The sequence below is a fragment of the Carlito syrichta genome, unplaced genomic scaffold (assembly GCF_000164805.1).
Source record: "Carlito syrichta isolate Samal-C Ts95f unplaced genomic scaffold, Tarsius_syrichta-2.0.1 Scaffold303658, whole genome shotgun sequence".
NCBI classification, from domain to species: domain Eukaryota; kingdom Metazoa; phylum Chordata; class Mammalia; order Primates; family Tarsiidae; genus Carlito; species Carlito syrichta.
In genome coordinates this window covers 5,976-25,062 of record NW_007247754.1, presented here as the reverse complement: position 1 = coordinate 25,062, position 19,087 = coordinate 5,976, and the positions used below count along the sequence as shown (strand labels likewise).

The 19,087-nt window shown below is 41.3% G+C and overlaps 1 protein-coding gene across 1 annotated transcript in view; it reads right to left on the bottom strand.

Moving 5' to 3' along the window:
* Positions 1 to 14,505, bottom strand: part of LOC103261307 (laminin subunit alpha-3) — a gene marked incomplete at both ends in the record, with an annotated part of 202,142 nt that extends 187,637 nt beyond the window's left edge. Inside the window, one exon of the mRNA XM_021712821.1 lies at positions 14,353 to 14,505. Coding sequence (XP_021568496.1) covers positions 14,353 to 14,505 — 153 coding nt within the window. The remainder of the gene's footprint in view (positions 1 to 14,352) is intronic.
* Between the last annotated feature and the right edge of the window lie 4,582 nt (positions 14,506 to 19,087).

The following is a 19,087-nucleotide window of genomic DNA, read 5'->3' as shown; positions in this document are numbered from 1 at the left end:
AAAAAAAAAAAAAAAAACCAAATAAAGCAACTCCCATATTTACCCAGGGGTGAGCAGGGGAAGGGAAGCCCTCTCGGGATGGCAAAGCACCACAGAGCAAAGGAGATCTGAGAACCTTTCCCACCCTGGTCTGAAGGGCAAAAGGAGAGGGCTGGAGCCCGACAGAGATGGAGCTGTAGTAGTCAACCGTCTGCCAGGAGCCAAGACCCTGGATAGGACGGAATAACTGAGATACTGCCACTCACACACCAGATGAGGGAGCTGGGGAACAGATGCCCCAGTATCGCTGTCCTCCTGCCCTTAAGTCCCCACCCCCACACCTTCCACTGACCAAACCCTGCCAGAAGCCTGAGGGTAGAGAGCCTATTGCTGCTGCTGGGGAAGGCCAGTCATGGAAGCACCGGGCAAAGAAGGGAGGAGGGTGGGAGGGGTGGGAGACTATCTGGGTCAAAAGAGGCCTTGGGCTATTGAAAGTTTAAGATAATTAGGCCTGGCAGGGTGACTCACACCTGTAATCCTAGCAGTTTGGGAAACTGAGGCAAGAGGATTGCTTGAGTCCAGGAGTTTGAGACTAGCCTGAGCAACATAGCGAGACCCTGCCTCTACAAAAAAGTTTAAAAAATTAGCCAGGCATGGTGGCGTGTGCCGTAGTCCCAGATATTTGGAAGGCTGAGGCAGAAGGATGGCCTAAGCCCAGGTGGTCAAGTCTGTGATGGTTGTGAGGTCATGATTGTGCCACTGCCCTCTAGTCTAGGCGACAGAGACTCCAACTCAAAAAAAGAAAGAAAGAAAAGAAAAAGAAAAAGGTATAAATAACTAACAAACGTATCTTGAACTCCACCACTAAATCTGAGCCAGAGGAAAGACTTGAGGTAACAGAAAGGAGGTGCAGACTTTTCAGGATGGGACACAGTGGGCATCAATAGCTTTGAAGAAAGGTTACATTACATGATCTAGAGCAGTGCCACTCCAAGTGTTGGTCCAGGAACTGTGTGTTACTCATCCACAATGAAGCAAGGTCAGAAATGGAGCGTCAGCATCTAGAAAGCTTTATGATGATTTAAAGAAGCAAGCTGATGTTAAATCTAATTTTTTCAAAGTGACGTATATTTTGTATGTCTTTAGGTTTTATTTTCAACTCTTCTATACATTGGCCTAGGTAAAGAATTCATGGCTAAGACCTCAAAAGTAAATGCAACAACAACAAAAAAATAGACAAATGGGACTTAATTAAACTAAAAAGCTTCTGCACAGCAAAAGAAATAATCAACAGAGCAAACAGGCAAGCTGCAGAATGGAAGAAAATATTTGCAAATTATGCACCCAACAGAGACTCATACCCAGAATCTACAGGGAACTCAAACAACTCAACAGCACCCACACACACAAAATTTTAAAGTGGGCAAAGGACAGAAATTTGGAAAAGACATACAAATGGTCAACAAACATATTTAAAAATCCTCAACATCACTAATCATCAGAAAAATGCAAATTGAAACCACAATGAGATATTGTCTCACCCAAGACAAAAAAGACTACTATTAAAAAGTCAAAAAATAATAGATGTTGGGGAGAGTGTAGGGAAAAGGTAACACTTCCATGCTATCGGTGAGAATGTAAGTTAGTTCAATTTCTATGGAAGTATGGTGATTTCTCAAGTAACTAAAAATAGAACTATCATCCGACTCAACAATCTCACCACTGGGTATCTACCCAGAGGAAAATAAATCATTATGTCAAAAAGATACCTGCACTCGTATGTTTATCACAACACTATTGGCAATAGCAATGTATGGAATTAACCTACGTGTCTATCAGAGGATAATTAGGTAAAGAAAATATTATATATGTGTGTGTATACACATATACACATACACACACAGACACAATGGAATACTATTCAACCATAAAAAAGAATGAACGCAAGTCTTGTACAGCAACATGGAAAGAACTAGAGGTCATTATGTGAAGTGAAATAACTCTGAACCAGAAAGTCAAATACCACATATTCTTACTTATAGGGGAACTAAATAAAGGGTATGCGTAGATACAGAGCATGAAGTAATAGATGCTGGAGACTCGGAAGGGTGGAAGTGTTGGAGGGGGTTGAAGGATGAGAAATCACTTATTGGGTACAATGTACATCATTCAGGTGGTGATCTCACTAAAAACCCAGACTTCACCACGATGCAATAATCCATGTAACACAACTGCACTGTACCCCTTAAATTTATACAAATAATAAAAATATTTTCATTTGTTTAAGAATTTATTTTTGTTGTATTTTACAAAGGTACTGGTCTGTGACAGATGAGAAGTGTTAAAGTCTTTTGACATGGTTGGTTTGAGGAGGACTGGTCTACAGCGGTCTTTTGCAAATCTGAAAGGGTGTGAGAGCCACTTGGGGACCTAAAATGCAGGTTCTGATTCAACAGATCCAGGTTGGGGCTTGGAATTGTGTGTTTCTAACCAGTTCTCAAAGGATGCAAATGCAACTGGTCCAAAGACCTGCACCTATGTGTTTATTGTAACACACTTCACAATAGCGAAGATATGGAAGCGATCCTCTGTGTCCATCAATGGATGATTGAGCAGCAAAGGTCAGAACTATCCAGGCTCAAAACAAGCAGGGTTTTCAGGGACAAGGAAACCTCACAAATGAAGTTTGCCCTTGGGTTGGGTGGTAGTTTGTGTAGCCTTGGGGTGGCGGGGGCACACAGACTGGTAGAAATGGGCAAAGGAAGGAAAGACAGTGGTGTTCAGTCATGAGTGGAGGCCAGGTTCTGGGCTGTGCACCCTCACCCTCGTGAGAACTGTCCCTGCTGCTCTGCCTGCTGCAGACCCTGTGCTAGAGACATCAGCTGGATTCCAACTGCCTATGCCCACCTGGGTATGGCAATTTAGAACAATCTTCAAGGGAGAAAGAGCCTGCCTCTCCCAGCTCCAGGCTTCCTCGCCCAACTTGCCATCTCCATCTCTCTGAGAGCTCCTGGGACACTGTTCACAGCAGGAAGTACAAGGGAAGGTGAGAGTCTCCCCAGCGAGGATGATTGTGAGAGGCAGGAGAAAGAACCAAATGTTCCATGCTGGTTACTCTGCGATGTTGAGGAACAACAGAGGTAACCATGCAATCTCATCACTCAGAGTACTTAAAATATATGGAACAGAGTATATCATGTGTGATGTGAATATGGAATTCCTAAACCATAGCATGTGTGCTTTCATGGTTTGAGAGTTAAAGAGAGGAGTGCAAATAGCACACAAGTTTGCTCTTGAGTGAGAGAGAGACAGGGTCTGAGGTAACTGTCTGGACATAAGACTCTTTCCTTCTGTACCTGACTTCTTTCTGCCAGCTCCCTCAGGGAACAGCCTCTGGCCAAGGCTGGTCTCTTAAGGATACGCATATTCCCAGTAATGAGTCACAGGATGTAGGTGATGGAACAGAGTTGAGAGCAATGTAGGCTGCACCCTTAATCAATGTAATTGTAAACACCCTATAGCCTATTTGAATAATTAATTTGATTGATTATAAAATGGCTTGCTGTACTGTCCTGTAATGTGGATTCTTTCTTCACCGACCAGCTGCCATCAGTGCCTCCTGCAAGTTCCAATAAACCAATGTCTTCCCCTACTGGACTTCCGGGTGACATCTGTAGAATAGATAAAGAACATCACGCACAAGCCCTCTTAGAGTTGGAGTTACCACATTACACAGGGGCATAAGGCACCCTTCACTGCAAGCTACGTGTTGGAAGAGAACCTTGTGAAAAAGAGTGGCAGAAGCTGATGGATGGAGGGAACAAAACCTGGCCCCTCTGGTCTGACTCGGGGAACTGCAGGAGTCCTGGAGAAGCAGGATGGTCATGCTGTCTGTGCCCCAAGGCCACTTGGAGGAGAGGGCAGTGGATACAGTCGGACTGAACAGGCAAGGAGCCTGGTCCTGCTGGAGCCTGCATTCATGGGGAGCCATGCCCCTCCTCACACCCCTCCCTGCCCCTCACCTCCCTCTATACACATACTCCCCACTGACTCTGCAGGCCACTGCCCTGCCAGGCCAGGGACACAGCACAGCACCTCTCCCCAAGGCTGGCAGTGACCTCAAGGAAAGAATGGGGGTTATACCATACTTAGAAAAGGTGGTTTGGTTTGGTTTTTGTTTTTCCTAAAGTAAGGAAATGCAATGGGAGAATGTAAAGTGAAAACTCATAATAGGAGAGAATCACAGATACACAAATAGGGAAAGAAGAGGAATCAGGAAGAAAAAAGTAGCGAAAGGCAGTTTGACGGAGGAAGGCTACAGTGTAACAGGCAGAAGTAAGAGCCAGGTCTATGGGACCCTGGCAGGGGTCCTGAGGATGGGGGGCGGGGAGGAAGAATGGGAGGAGGAGGGGGGATCAAGCCCAGTGATGCCCACAAGACAGAGCATTTAAATAACTCAAGCTTTCATGAACTGTCATGAAGAATTCATGAAATTCAGTTTTTGCTTATATATGCTTTCCATTAATAGCAGTAAGAAAACGGCCATGATTTAAAGCCAAAATATGCTTGAAATCTCAAAAGTTTCACAAGGGAAGAAACATATAAAATAGTTTTCAAGATTAGCTAAGGAATAAAATATGCTCCTTTAAAAAAAAATCAATTTCCACTTACTGAGTATTTTTCGGATTCTGTTGGCATTAAAAGATTCCTAGCAAGCCAGCCTCATTCTGAGATGAAACACTCAGAAGCTGAAGTTGGGGGAATGGAGGACATCAGGAAAGCACCAAAGAAGTTTTTTCATCAGTCGCTCAGATCCTACCAGAAATCATTGCTCCTGTTGTTCTTCTGATGAACCCTTCTTTTTTCTCCAAAGGGGAAATAGCTTTGTGCCTTTTCTAACTCTAAAAGCAATACAAACTTATTGGAAAAAAATACAGATGTGATGGGTCAAGTGGATTGAGTTCTTACAGTTTGTGAGACACAATTCTAAGGGTTTCTTCTGTATCATCTTCTTAATTCCTCACAACAAACCTATGAGGTTAGTACTAGGTTCATCCCCGTATTTCAGATGAAGAAACTGACCCTGAAATGTTAGCTAGAGGACCCAGTGTCACATGGCTAGAAAGCTGTGGGCCAGATTTTTACCTAGGTGATCTGAATTACACTGTGAGTGAAATTTACAGGAGAAAGTAAAAAAAATCACTGTTCATTCCACCATCCTGATAGAAGCAAGTTCCAAGTTTCAAAGATAGATAGTGGTCTTTTAAAATGCAAATATTCTGGGAAGTTGTATCATCATTACTGAGTTCCCAGAACTTTGGTGTGAATGTGTTTATAAATATTCACTTGTTTAGAAGAGATAAGGCAGCTTAAGCTCCTTGGAAGCCCAGGAGAGAGAGGGAGAGCATCAGTGACAACTTCTCTAAGTAATAATAACAATATTCCATGTTTGCCCAGTGCTTTACAATGGTCAGAGAACACTCAAAGAAGTCTCTAGCCATAGGCAGAGAGTCCTTCCCACCTGCCAACCCCACCACTAGACCCCTGGATACCCTGACCCCAGCTTTCCCCAGTTCTATGCCCCAGTCTCATTCCCACCCTGACTATCTCCATATAACCAAAGGTTGGCACAGCAGGCTGGGCCCTTCCTCCATGGTCAACTAATTGTAAGTGTCACAGTCTGCCATTTTCCTTCTGTCTTCCTAATTGTATGCCAACCCTCAAAGAAACAGAACTAACCTTTTCTAAAAGACACCAAGGGCTTTCTTTCTGGGTATTTTTCTCTCAGCACAAGCTATGATCCCAGGAGTTCTCACAAAATGAACCTTATTTGCTTTCTAGCTGTAAGAGGAACCTATAACATTTTGGCTGATTCAGCAGTCAACAGATTACCCCCTCTAGTGCCTCTCCCTGGCCCGCAGGCTTCACCTTCCCATGTGATGCCAAACTCTGGTTATCACCCTTCATGACAAGAAAAATCCCTCTGACAACTTTACAATGGCCTTAATCATGGGGTGTAGTCAGTTGCCAGTCAGAACTGTGTGTGACCCAAGGTTGCCTTATAAGAGTTACCAAAGAGGTCAGTGTGATCTCCTTTTATTGCCTTGTCATATTAACTTCTATCTGTAGAAAGAGAAAAGTTCAGAGGAAAAGTGTTTTGTTTCTTAGTGTTGCTGTTTCCTAGTACCATTTTTATCTCTGCTCCTGTTTCTTGGATGTATGTTGTTTGCCTACAGCCTACTGAATGTTTTGGAAAGAAACATATTTAATTCATTTTCTGTTATGCCAGTTGTATTTGTGGTGCGAGTTACAAGAAAACCAACAGATGTAAATGTTAGGAATCTTTAAAGTAAAGCAGAGCTGTCCACAATTATAGCAAGACAAATAATCCAATAGAATAATATGAAAAGAACAGTATTGGAATTTGTATTTCCATTTAATTCCTTACCTGTTGAGGACATAATACATTCCAGGATTTTAAGCCCCATGGATACAAAAAGAATATTTTACAAACAACCCCGGACCTTGAGGAGATCATGATGCACACAGCATAGCCAATGCCTCAGAGGAAATAGAAACAGCTCAGAGGAAGCCGACAGTCAAGGAGAGTTTCCAGCAAATAATAATAACTGGGCAAGGTGGAAGAGTATCCAAAGAGCCATAAATTTAACCAAAATAAGGCCCAGAGGCAGGAACATCATAGAGTATTTAAGTAATTACTGTTAGGTCCCTACTGATGTCACATAGAGCTTGCAGGAGAAAGTAATATCTGAAGATGAAGTTGGCAAAAAGGTAGGGGCTAGTGAAGGGGCTTGTATGCCACGTTAAGAAGCTTGGGCTTTATCCCAAGGGTAATAGGAAGCCACTAAGGGATGTTCATCTGGGAGAACAACAGGCTAACATCTTTGCTTCTCCCTGGAAACAATGAAAAGATTAATAGGTAGGCACTTAGAAGACCACCGACTCAATTGTTTTTAATCTTTCTCCTCTCACCATTATGGGTTCTGTTCCTCTCAGATCAACTACCAAACAGGGCACACTGATAGCAGAGGCTGGGAAATCAGTTAGGAGACTGGTGAACGAATCATGGGAAGAGCTGTCAAGGGCCAAACTAGGATAGCACACTACCAATGACGAGGAGGAGCCAGACTCTAGAGATGCTAAGTAGTAAGATATAAGGAAGAACTAATTAGTAATTGAGGGAGGGAGAGTGGAGGGATATAGGAGAAGCCGAGAGGAATGCTGGTAAACTGGTTCTTGGAAAGAAGCCGCCCTGCTCTGTTACATTTGCCAATTTCTGTGGTGTAAATGCTCCCACCAGTGCCAATTTCAAACTACTAAGGTGATATGCTACTTCCACTCTTGCTCATACAAACCTCCCACGCACAATTTTCCATGTTCTTTTCTCATTCCTGCTGGCTGGACTGGAGATGACCCTCAAGACAACCTTGGGAACCTTGTGGCAAAGATGGTGGAGCTAAAATATGGAAAGAGTCTAAGTCAACCATGATTTGGAGGAGAGTTGCTGGACTGGGATCAGTTATGTTTGGACTGTTGCATGAGTGAGAAATAAACTTACATTGCAAGAAGCCACTATATTAGCCAGGGTTCTCCAGAGAAGCAGAACCAATGAAATGTGTGTATATCTACAGAAAAAGAGAGGGATTGATTCTAAGGGATCAGTTCATGCAATTATGTAAGCTGGCGAGGCCACAGCCTCCAGGGTAGACCTACCCAGGGAAGAACCAATGCTTCAGTTTGAGTCTAAAGGCCATGTCCTAGTAGGATTATTCCTTCTTGCTTGGAGAGGTCTGTCTTTTTCTATTCAGGCCTTCAACTAAGAATAGATGGTCAGAAAATATATAGTTCCATTTTTAGGTCACGCATTATTCTCTATAGTGACATTTAAAAACCTTGGAATCTATTTACATCAATGCTGTTTGGGGTAGTGGTTCAGAGGACACACATATTTGACATCACAGGAATTTCATTACTCTAGATGCACTCAGTTTCCTTGAGTTTTTCATGTATAAAAAGAAAACGTTGCATTTCTAGAATTCTTCCTAATGTACAAATGACCTCAAATTTATTTCAAAGGCAAATGAACCCTTAGGTTACTATAGAACCGTAAAAGGTACAATTGCATCCTCAGAAGCCCAGAAGATTTTTTTGGCACCTGTTTTTCTATCCACTAATGAGGTATTTGCTTTCAAGGGTTGAGTTTCATGATTGAATTCATTAATAGCATCTTTATTAGTAGCAAGCTTGTTCTATATATAATCTTCTGTATCTTTTCATTTTGTTAAAGCTACAAAATTCTTTTAAAATGTTGCCAAGAGACTCAAGTGTCATAAATGGAATCAACCATCTAATTAATTACAGAATGAAAACTATTTCTCTCTCACCCAGAGACCTGGTCTCACAGCAATATGTTTCCATTACTGCTATAACCAGGGAAAGTTCAGACTGACCCTGACTCATCCTTGGTTCATTCTACATTAATTCAGAAAACATTTCTTGAGCACCGACTCTATGCTAAACACTGTGCAAGATGTTGGGAGCAAAACATCATGTCGTGAACAGAAGAAGATACCCTGGCCTCCTGAAACTTGTGTCTATACAATTCCTGAGGAATCCAAAACCAAGAGCCATCTGCTTTCAGTTGGGCTGCATCTACCCAGGGACGCAGCTGAGTCAGACTCCTTAGTGACCTCATCAGCCAAACATCTCTAGAACCAACTTAATCTCCAAAGTTCTCAAGGCCAAAAAAGATCAGAAACTAGCCCAGGCCTTCCTCTGTGTCTGAGTCAGTTCTGACTACAAAGGACTTTATCCACCAAGGTCTCATAAAAGTTGAAGAGAATCAGAAAAAAAAAATGTAATTCTGGAGGCATCTACATATTAAATTCACCCTCTGATGATGGGATCCTGTATTTGCATCTGGCCCTTTATGGTAAGTACAGAAAAAAAATAGAAAAGTAGAGCAATGGGAAATTTCTCCTGTGACCTATTTTTCCTTAAAAGTTCTAATTCTGTTTCCTTTGTGACATTTGACCTTGATGCTTTAGAAACAATTTCTAAATTTTCTATTCATTGCATTTCAAATTACTTTTTCATAGTAGTTTCTTGTATGAATACCTACAGGGGTTGTGGTTTTAGTGACTTAGTCAAGGCTTCTTTTCCTTTTAGCTATTTATTTTTTTAGAGATAGGGTCTCACTATGTTGCTGGATTTGAGCTCCTGGGCTCCAGTCATCCTCCCACCTTAGCCTCCTTAGTAGCTATGGTAATAGGCATGTGCTACAACACCCAGCTGGTCTCCCTTTCTTCTGTCTTTTTTTTTTTTGAGTCGAGTTCTCATTCTGTTGCCCAGACTGGAGTGCAGTGGCACGATCAAGGCTTGCTGCAGCCTTGACCTCCTGGGCTCAGGCGATTCTTCTACATCAGCCTCCTGTGTAGCTGGGACTACAGGCATGCACCACCATGCCCGGCTAATTTTCTTATTTTTTTGTAGAGACGAGGTCTTGCTATGTTGCCCAGACTGGTCTTGAACTCCTGGACTCAAGCAACTCTCTCACCTCAGCTTCCCAAAGTGCTGGGATTACAGGTGCAAGCTCCCACATCTGGCCTTCTTCTGTCTTACTTTAGGTCCTCTCTACAGCCATGAGATGAAAGTCGTTTTTTCAGGAGTTGACCTCAAGAAGCACAAACTGGGGGGAAAAGAGGAACATAGGGGAGGGAGAAAAGCCAACGCCAATGTATTCATGAGCAAATTAATACTCACCAAGGACACACTTGGAAGAATTATGCAGAATGTGCTTCAGAACTGCCTACTGAGAGGCAGGGAGATGAGGTATTTTTCCACCAATTCCCATCCCTCTTGGGGCATTAAATGTTAGACTATCAGGCTGCTCTAGAAACAGCATTGAAAAGCTCTTGTGGCCCCAGAAAGAGCCTTCCAGCAGGAAGCAGAGCCAAATGCAAGCCCTCAAGATAGGGCAAGGGAACAGGCACAGGAACTGTTCTGCCACTCAGAGCAGGACCAGGGAGATGGGGGCATCACAGCCTTTGTCTCTACAAGGCCAGAAGGACCATCTCAGCGGCTCTGTGCCTGTTGCCCACCCACTCTCACCTTCTCTCTTCACCTCTCCAACCTCAGAAGTAAACACTCCATCCTTCTGAGGTTTTGCTCTTGGGGGAGGGGTTTGTCTTTGTTTATTTTTACTTCCAACAGGTTAAAAATAATAAAATAATACTCTTGCGAGCATTACACAAAAGCCTTAAACTTCTTCACAAGATGATTTTCCTGTTGTTCCCAGGAATACAAGGAGTCAGGCTTGCTCTGCCATGACTTCCGCCTCACCCAACCCTGTGCTGGTTCCCCTCTTCATTCCCACCTGAGAGCCAGTCCTTTACGGGGGCAGGAGCAGGAAAGCAAATAGAAGGAGTTCATAGAGTAAGACCCTACAGTTTGGCTTCTGAAGGAAGACCAGGATATGTCTGTCAGTTGCAACACCTTCCTGTCTCACAGGGGGAGATCTCTGGAGGTCACACCCCACCAGGAGACCAGGAAGAACAAAGGTCTCCATATTCCAAAGAGTCTCCTTTTAAAAACTAAGCAGCCACATTTTAAAAAATATTAAAATAAACTCATTGTAGTTGGCCAGACGCTATGAAGGATTCTTATAAGACAATGTGTTCTTATTCTGTCGCCTGAAACTGATGCATAATGTATAATCAAATGAACTTGAACAAACTTGGAAAATACAATGAATGCCTCTAATGAATCACAGCGCTGTCCTTCATCTGCCTCCTCGTGAGGGGGAAACTGTCTTTCAAAATCAGGTCCTGAAGGTAATTTTTTTGTTTCATTTTTTTGTTGCTGTTTTTGTTTTTTTGAGGCAGGGTCTCCCTCTGTCACTCAGATTGGAGGGCAGTGGCACAATCATGGCTCACCAGAGTCTTAGCCTCTTGGGATTGGGCGATCCTTCTGCCTCAGCCTCCTGAGTAGCTGAGACTACAGACATGTGCTGCTACACCCAGCTAATTTTTTTTTTTAATTTTTTGTAGAGACGAGGTCTCGCTATGTTGCCCAGGGTGGTCTCAAACTCCTGGGCTCAAGCAGTCCTCCCACCTTGGCCAAGAAAAATAACAATAAAAATACTGACTAGTCCAAAAAGAGACAAAACAACCCCCCTCAAACCAATATAAGCTGTCAAACTGACTACAGCATATCAAAATCAAATTTCAGTTCTCAATATTGGGGGAAAAAGTGATTTGGTAATAACAAGTTTATAATCTGTGGTTTTATCTCCCAACCACAAATCAAAATTCACACTTCTACCTTTAAGATCTTAATGTTGTTATTAAATTTTGAAATCTAACCTCTCAGTGACATTCTCATGGTTAATTCTAGCAAAAGGAAGAAAACATAGATCTTACCAATGGGGCACAAAATATGAATCTTACAAAACAAAACATGCTTGTTAAAATGCATATTGCTCCAATACAACGGAGGAAAGAAATGTCTTCAGTTTGACATAAGTTATACTGGCCTTCCTGGTCCTACGCTTTTTTTTCGATATTTTCTATAGTATTGTATATAATATTTTCAGAGGCACAAAGATTATTAGTCTCTTCTTCTTAATGAGTGCTTATTGAATTTCACCTTATTTGATTAAATAAAAATTTCTACTACTGCCCTAAAGAAGTTTAAAATGAAGCAGATAACTCATTTAAACCTCTCAACAATCCTATGAGATTTGCACAATTATCTCATTTTATAAATAAAGAAATTGAGGCAGAGAACAGTTAAGTCTTTTGCTTAAGGCCACACAGCAAGTTAGCAGTATAGTCAGACACACACTGAGACAAGTTGTTTCCAGAACCTACCCTCTCAACTGCCTCACAGAGCAGGTGTGGGGGACACAGAGGCTTCATAAATATGTTTGTGTGACTAATGTTTTTCAGCAACCAGCAAATTACTAAATTGTTCCCATGGTGATGTTTTCTTAATTTAACTGTCTTAATTAGGGGTTTTCAGTACATCAAAAGGGAACTTTTAAAGTAGATCCTCAAAAAAAATAGTTCTAAGAAAGAAAAAAAACAAGTCCAAAAGGCGTGGGTATTTTCAGTGTGGATCATTTTGATGGGTTAAAATTCCCTTAACTACAAAACTCCTCAGTTAAATCGGTGATATAAAAGATAAATCCTGGTCATTTAGGCAAAAATACTGAATTAATGCTAGCGATTGGCTATCAGAGGGATAAGACCAATTCATAGTTGAAATGGAAGTTCCAGAGTCTTTGAACCATGAAGGATCTCTGTGAATTTCATCAGAAGCAAATTGATGGTGAAAATCTTCCTAGAAGAGGTCTAATTTAGCACAATATAAGAGCTAAGGCAGCTGAGAGACTTCTATCCCAAAACTTTGCCCAATAAAAATGAAAATACACATCTATTCTAAGAAATCTCAGTCTCAGTTCATTTCCAGAATGTGAATGTGTTTCCTTTTTAAAATTTCTTTCAAGTAATATTTCTTATATGGATTGTACTGTATGCACAACTGTGGCCAACAGAAACAATAATACAAACATTAACACTGGTGTTAGTTTTAGTTTTAGTACTGACAGCACCTGATAAACTCAAGTAATAACAGCAACAGTCTTCTTCCTCCAGTTCATATTATCATCTGCACACAAGCATGTTGCTGTCTCTCCCATTATAAACAAACAAATTTTCTCATTACCTGACTTTTCAACGATTCTTACTCTACCTATTTCTTTTCTCCTCATTGGGTAAAACTCTTCAAATAGATGTCTGTGCTAGACATTTCGATTCCTCTCACATTCGCTCTTAATCCTCCTATGGTCAGGTTTTCAATCCTGCTTATCAAAGTCGCCAGTAACCTTCACTTTGGCAAATCCAATGGTCAATCATTGTCAATTTTCCTAATTATCCTATGTGATTTGACTTATCAGTAGTATTTGACACCATTATTCTCTCACTCCTTTTTTTCTTCCTTGAAACACTCTTCCCATGAATTTCCTTAACAGCTCTATTAAGATACTTGTATAAGTCACAGGCCGTACAATTTGCCCCTCTGAAATGTACAAGTTAACAGTCCGTGGTATACTCACAGAGTTGTCCCAACCATCATCACAATCAATTTTAGAATATTTCCGTCACTCTCCCCCTCCAAAAAACAAACCTTTTTATAGTCACTTCTCAATTCCTTCCAAAATCTCTAGCTTAAGAAGCCACTAAGCCAGGCTCGGTGGCTCAGCCTGCAATCCCGCACCTTTGGGAGGCAGAGGTGAGTGGATTGCCTGAGCCTGCGGGTTCAAGACCCGCCTGGGCAGCGAGACCTCATCTCTACAATAAATCAAAAAATCAGCCGGGCGTGGTAGCGCGCGCCTGTAGTTTTGGCTACTTGGCAGGCTGAGGCGGAAGGCTCACCGGAACCCAGCAGGTCAAGGCTGCGGTGGCCGGGAGCGGCCACTGCACTCCAGTCTGGGCGACAGAGTGAGACTCCAACTCAAAAAAAAAAAAGAAGCCACTAAGCTACTTTTCTCTATATAGATTTGCCTATCTGGATATTTTATAGAAATGGAATCATAGGATACGTGATCTTTTATGACTTACTTCTTTTAGTTATAGTAGCTTCTTTTACTTTGATTCTGGTTTTTTTGGGGGGAGGTTGCATAATTTTATAGCCATTTACCATCTAAAAATGACTTTAAATATCAGGCTAAGTGAAATAAACTGATCACAAAAAGACAAACATTGTGTGATTCCACTTACATGAAGTTCCTAGAGTCATCAATTCACTGGTAACCAGGGGTTAGGGGAAGAAGAGAATAGAGTTTAACAGGTACAGAACTCCAGTTTGGCAAGATAAAAAGAGTTCTGGAGGTGGGGATGTTTGCACAACAATATGAATGTACTTAATGCCACTTAACTGTATACTTAAAAATTGTTAGAATGATACATTTCATATTGAGTATATTTTACCACAATTAAGGCAGGCATGGCTGCAGCTACTTGAGGGACTAAAGCAGGAGGATTGCTTAAGCCCAGAAGTTCAAGACCAGTCCAGGCAACATAGTGAGACCCCATCTCAAAAATAATAATAATACATTTGCCAATGAAATTATTTACAACCATTTTTAGCTCATGTAATAGACAGGAATGGAAATCTTCATTGTGACAGGCATTGTTCTGGGTTTTAAGAGAAGCAATGTTAATGTAACAGGTTTAACAATGATTAATGAATTAAAACTAAAGTTTGTTTTTTACAATAATTATTATGTCAGAAAACACAGAAACAGTGACCAAAACTAACGTTCCTGTCCCAATTGAAAGCATAACTCACCTGACCCAGATCCAAGGTGAGGTTGACTTGGTTGTACTGTGTGCCTGAGGAGAGAGGAGGGCTTTGCCACCAACGTTCCGACCCATCAATTGCATTGGTGGCTGGATGTGCTTTCCTGGGGTCTTCAGAATTGCAATAGTCACAGAACTGGCCCTGAAAAAAAAAGTTCTTTTTTTATTTTCAACGAGTTTTTTTTGTTAGCAATTTAGTAAAGGAGAGAACCAAGCAAAGACTGATTCATACAGCTTAGGATGTCAGCTGATACAATTCATTATCATGTCTTCCAAAGAGAGTAGTAAGGATTTCTCTTTTTCATTTAATCTTAAACTATGTCACCTGTTTAGACTCCTGCGTATTGTGTTTCTAGACTATAAAGTATATTTATCTTCCATCTTTTCAGCTATGCTTCTCCTGTTTTATTCAACACTTCAGGTAGAGCCTGTTTCATTTGGGATGCAAAGAGATTTCTACTTCAACAAATCCATTTGAGTCTTTAAATCCTATTCCATGATTCTGTATGAGGTGCTGGGGTGCAAAGAGGATCCCTGCCCCCAGTCCCAGTGGAGGCACACAAATAACCATCAGGAAAGTGGGGTGCAGCAAGTGCCTCTGTGGAGTAGAGTGCTGAGGTCAAAGGTGGTAGATATTCCAGGGTAGACGGCATGGTATTTCTGCTGCCTGTGAGGATGGGTATGACTTTGATAAGTGGTAATGAGCAACAAACAAGGGAAAATTGTTCCAGGCAGAGGAACCAGCATGAGCAAAGGCACAGAGGCCAACTTGACCTCAGTACTGACCAGCCTGACCAAACTTAGGTCCAGTTTGACCTAAGTATTGAGAGACAAGGCTTGACAGGTACATGGGAAGACATGGCTGGCTGTAAATTCAAGTGTGAGAAGTCAGTCATTAATTCAGTAAAGGGGGATTCATTTTCACCTGGAGTGATATCTGTTTAGTATTATCTCTAACTCCCTACTGAATTACTCTCTTTTTTTTTTTTTTTTTTTTTGAGTTGGAGTCTCACTCTGTCACCCAGATCAACCTGCTGGGCTCCCGGGATCCTTACGCCTCAGCCTTCCATGTAGCCGGAATTACAGGCATGCGCTACCACGCCCGGCTGATTTTTTGATTTATTGTAGAGAAGAGCCTGATTTATTGTAGGGTCTCGCCAGGCGGCTCGAACCCGTGGGCTCAGGCAATCCACTCACCTCAGCCTCCCAAAGGCGCGGGATTACAGGCTGAGCCACCGAGCCTGGTTTGAATTACTCTTTTTTGATAGGCAGATTCTTTTGATTCTGGATGTTGTTTTGGTTTGTTTTCATTTTTGCATAATTTTATAGCCATTGACCATCTGAAAAGCTGAACACAGGCATTTCTTCTATGTTGAAGATACTTTAACTGGGTCAATGGACCTTGCTTAGCCAAGGATGGACTTCACATACTCAACTACCCTGCTCCCCAACTAAGTTATCTAAGAGTGTAACCACCCCAGAGGAGGGGAACAAAGAAGCAAACCTATACCCACAGCCTCCCCCAGAAATGTGCTGTGACCAAGAGGTAGCTCTGTCCATGGCCAGTGTCGTGGAAGTTAATTCTTAAATGTTCGAAGATAAATTTGACCGTGGCATGTATCAAATGTGTGACCAAATGTTCTCATGTAGCATGTGACTGGTAGTTCTTTCATGTATGGTGAGATATGTGTATATATCTTTGTCTTTTAGCATTCTATAAAAATATTTAAATAACTCAGAAGCAGCCCCTTGGGGATAGGTGGCCCCATCAGTTCACAAGGTCGGAGACCATGGGTGTTTTGCTAGTCACCCCATCACTTCGGCCCTACACACTGATGGCCTAGCGCATAGTAGAAACTCAACAAAGGAATCATTCCATCAGTAATTATTCAGAAAGTGTTGGGTTCTTCCATAAAATATATTATTATGATAAGGGGCTTAATTAGTAACTTTTAAAGCTAGCACATCTAAACATTTATTGTTAGTATTTTTTCCTTCAATGATCTTCCTTTTGCCTCCCGCCCCCAGTTTTTTTCCCCTGGAGACTATTTTACCAGCTTAATTATTTGATGAGGGAATTAAATCATTTGTTGTCAAAGTTTAAAAGATTTACATCTGATCAGAAGCAAATCGCTTCCAAAACTGTGGGAGTTTATTATGTACATCTCTCTCCCTCTCCACAGAGCAGACATGAGGAATGGAGATGGTGCTTTTTATGTTGTTATGGTGATTCTCAATTTCAAAATAACAATAATGAACATTCATAGAGCACCTATTATGCACTGGGTACCACACACTTCCCATTTTCAAGCTAAGGTTATTATTATCACCTCTATTTTACAGACAAGGAAACAGAGTGGAACAATTAAGTAATTTTCCCAGTTGTGTGCAACTGGTCAAAAGTGGCACCTGGACCTAAGTCCAGGGCCAGGGGTGACATGTTAGTCTGAACCCTGGAGCTCTCTTTTCCATCTGCTAACTACAACTCTGGTTTAGGGTTTATTAGTCATCCGAGGATATTCAGTAACACGCATTAATTCCTAAAATGTTTTCTTAATTTCTTTCTCTTTCTCTCTCTCTCCCTCCTTCCTTCCATCCTTCCTTCCTTTTATTTTTTTGTAGACAGCCACTGCCCAAACTGGTCTTGAACTCCTGGGTTCAAGTGATCCTGCCATCCCAGCCTCCCAAAGTGCTGGAATTACAGACTTGAGCCACCGTGCCCAGCTTGTCACTCATTTAAATGGTAGCCTTTACAATAGCCTAAGAGCTGTGGTTCCAAGGTCTCTTTCATTTAGAATCATCTCATCCTTTCTGCTGATACCCTAGTCCATCTGCAGTCGCCATCCATGTCAGGTAGCAGACAGGGGAAGTACACAGGCTCAGCACCTACATTAGCTCTTGATCACACAATTAGCAGGTGCTAAAATATATTACACAAAACATAAATTTTGGCCGGCTGTGTTGGCTCACACCTATAATTCCTGCACATTGGGAGGCCAAGGTAGGAGAAATGCTTGAACCTAGGAGTTCAAGCCTGGGCAACACAGCTAGATCCCTTTTCTACAAAGCATAAAAAAATTAGCCAGGTATGGTGGTGCATGCCTGTGGTCCCAGCTACTCGGGACTGAGGTAGAAAGATCACCCAGGAGGTCGAGGCTATGGTGAGCTGTGATCATGCCACTGTACTCCAGCCGAGGCAACAGAGATAAACCTCAATTCAATCAATCAATCAATCAATCAATCAAATATAAATTTTGAGTGTGAGCAATAAGAACACAAATATTAAAAAAATAATAATTTGGCGGTTTCTCTCACCTGTGCCAGCTATGGCATGTCTCTCTTTCCTTTCTCTCTTTTTTCTCCAGTAGACTTTGTTTCAAAACTTAAAATAATACTAACAAGTTTACAGGCAAGAGAGCATCACAATCATATAGGTTAGTGTCAACAACATTTGGAAGTTTGACTGATACAATAGGTAAGTTAAAGGTGAATGCATAGTAGTGAACTTTGCCCTGCCAATAAAAATGAGTCAGACTTTTTGCTTCTTTCTACATGTGTCATTGGAAAAACCCTTGACATTAAAGTCTATAAAAAATAACTTGTCAAACCAATAATACTACAGATGATAGTTTTCCTCAATTAACTGTATGTATTAACTAAGCTTAGGTGATTTTTTTTGCCATATAAAAAAGTTCTAAGAAAGATTCCACAAGTTTAAGTTAAACATTAGCAAGCAAAAGAATAATATACACTATCTCTTTGAAAAATAAAAAGAAAGAAAAATTTATTCTAAAACCTTAATAATATATTTAAAAATTAACACAGGTTAGAAAGTCTGGCTTCTATAAAGAAGGACAAACATATGGACTTTGCAGCAACTTGGATGGATTTAGAGTCGATCATACTCAGTGATCTATCACAGGAACAAAGAACAGAGTACCACATGTTCTTACTCATAAGCAGACCTTAAACAATTATCATAATATTATAAGAAAGGGATTGGTAGTGGGAACTTCCAGGGGAATGGGGGTGGGATTGGCAGTTGAGAGAAACCACTAGGGAAGGGAGGGGCACATCTCATCAACAGGGTACCTGCATAATCAACATTTGTATACCTTACCCTGAATTGTACTCCACATCTTTAAAATAAAATAAAATTAAAAGTCTGGCTTATTTAAGTTACTCTTTAATGGTGGTGGTAAAATTAATTTATTCAAATATTTTTATTAAAAAACTCCTCCTAGATGCAAATTAAAACTACACTGAGACACCACCTAACTCCAGTCAGAATGGCCATTATCAATAACTCAAAAAATAACAGATGCTGGAGAGGATGTGGTGAAAAGGGAACACTTCTACACTGTTGGTGGGAGTGTAAACTAGTGTAACCTCTGTGGAAATCAGTGTGGCGATTCCTGAAAGTTCTAAATATCGACCTCCCATATGACCCTGTAATTCCCCTACTGGGAATATACCCTGAAGAACTCAAATCACTCTATAAAAAAGATACCTGCACACGTATGTTTATCGCAGCATTGTTCACAATAGCAAGAACCTAGAACCAACCATGCTGTCCATCAAAAGAGGACTGGATTTAAAAAATGTGATACATGTACATGATGGAATACTACGCAGTCATAAAAAAGAACAAAATCATGAATTTCGCAGCAACCTGGATGGAACCAGAGTTTATAATACTGAGTGATCTCTCACAGAAACAAAGA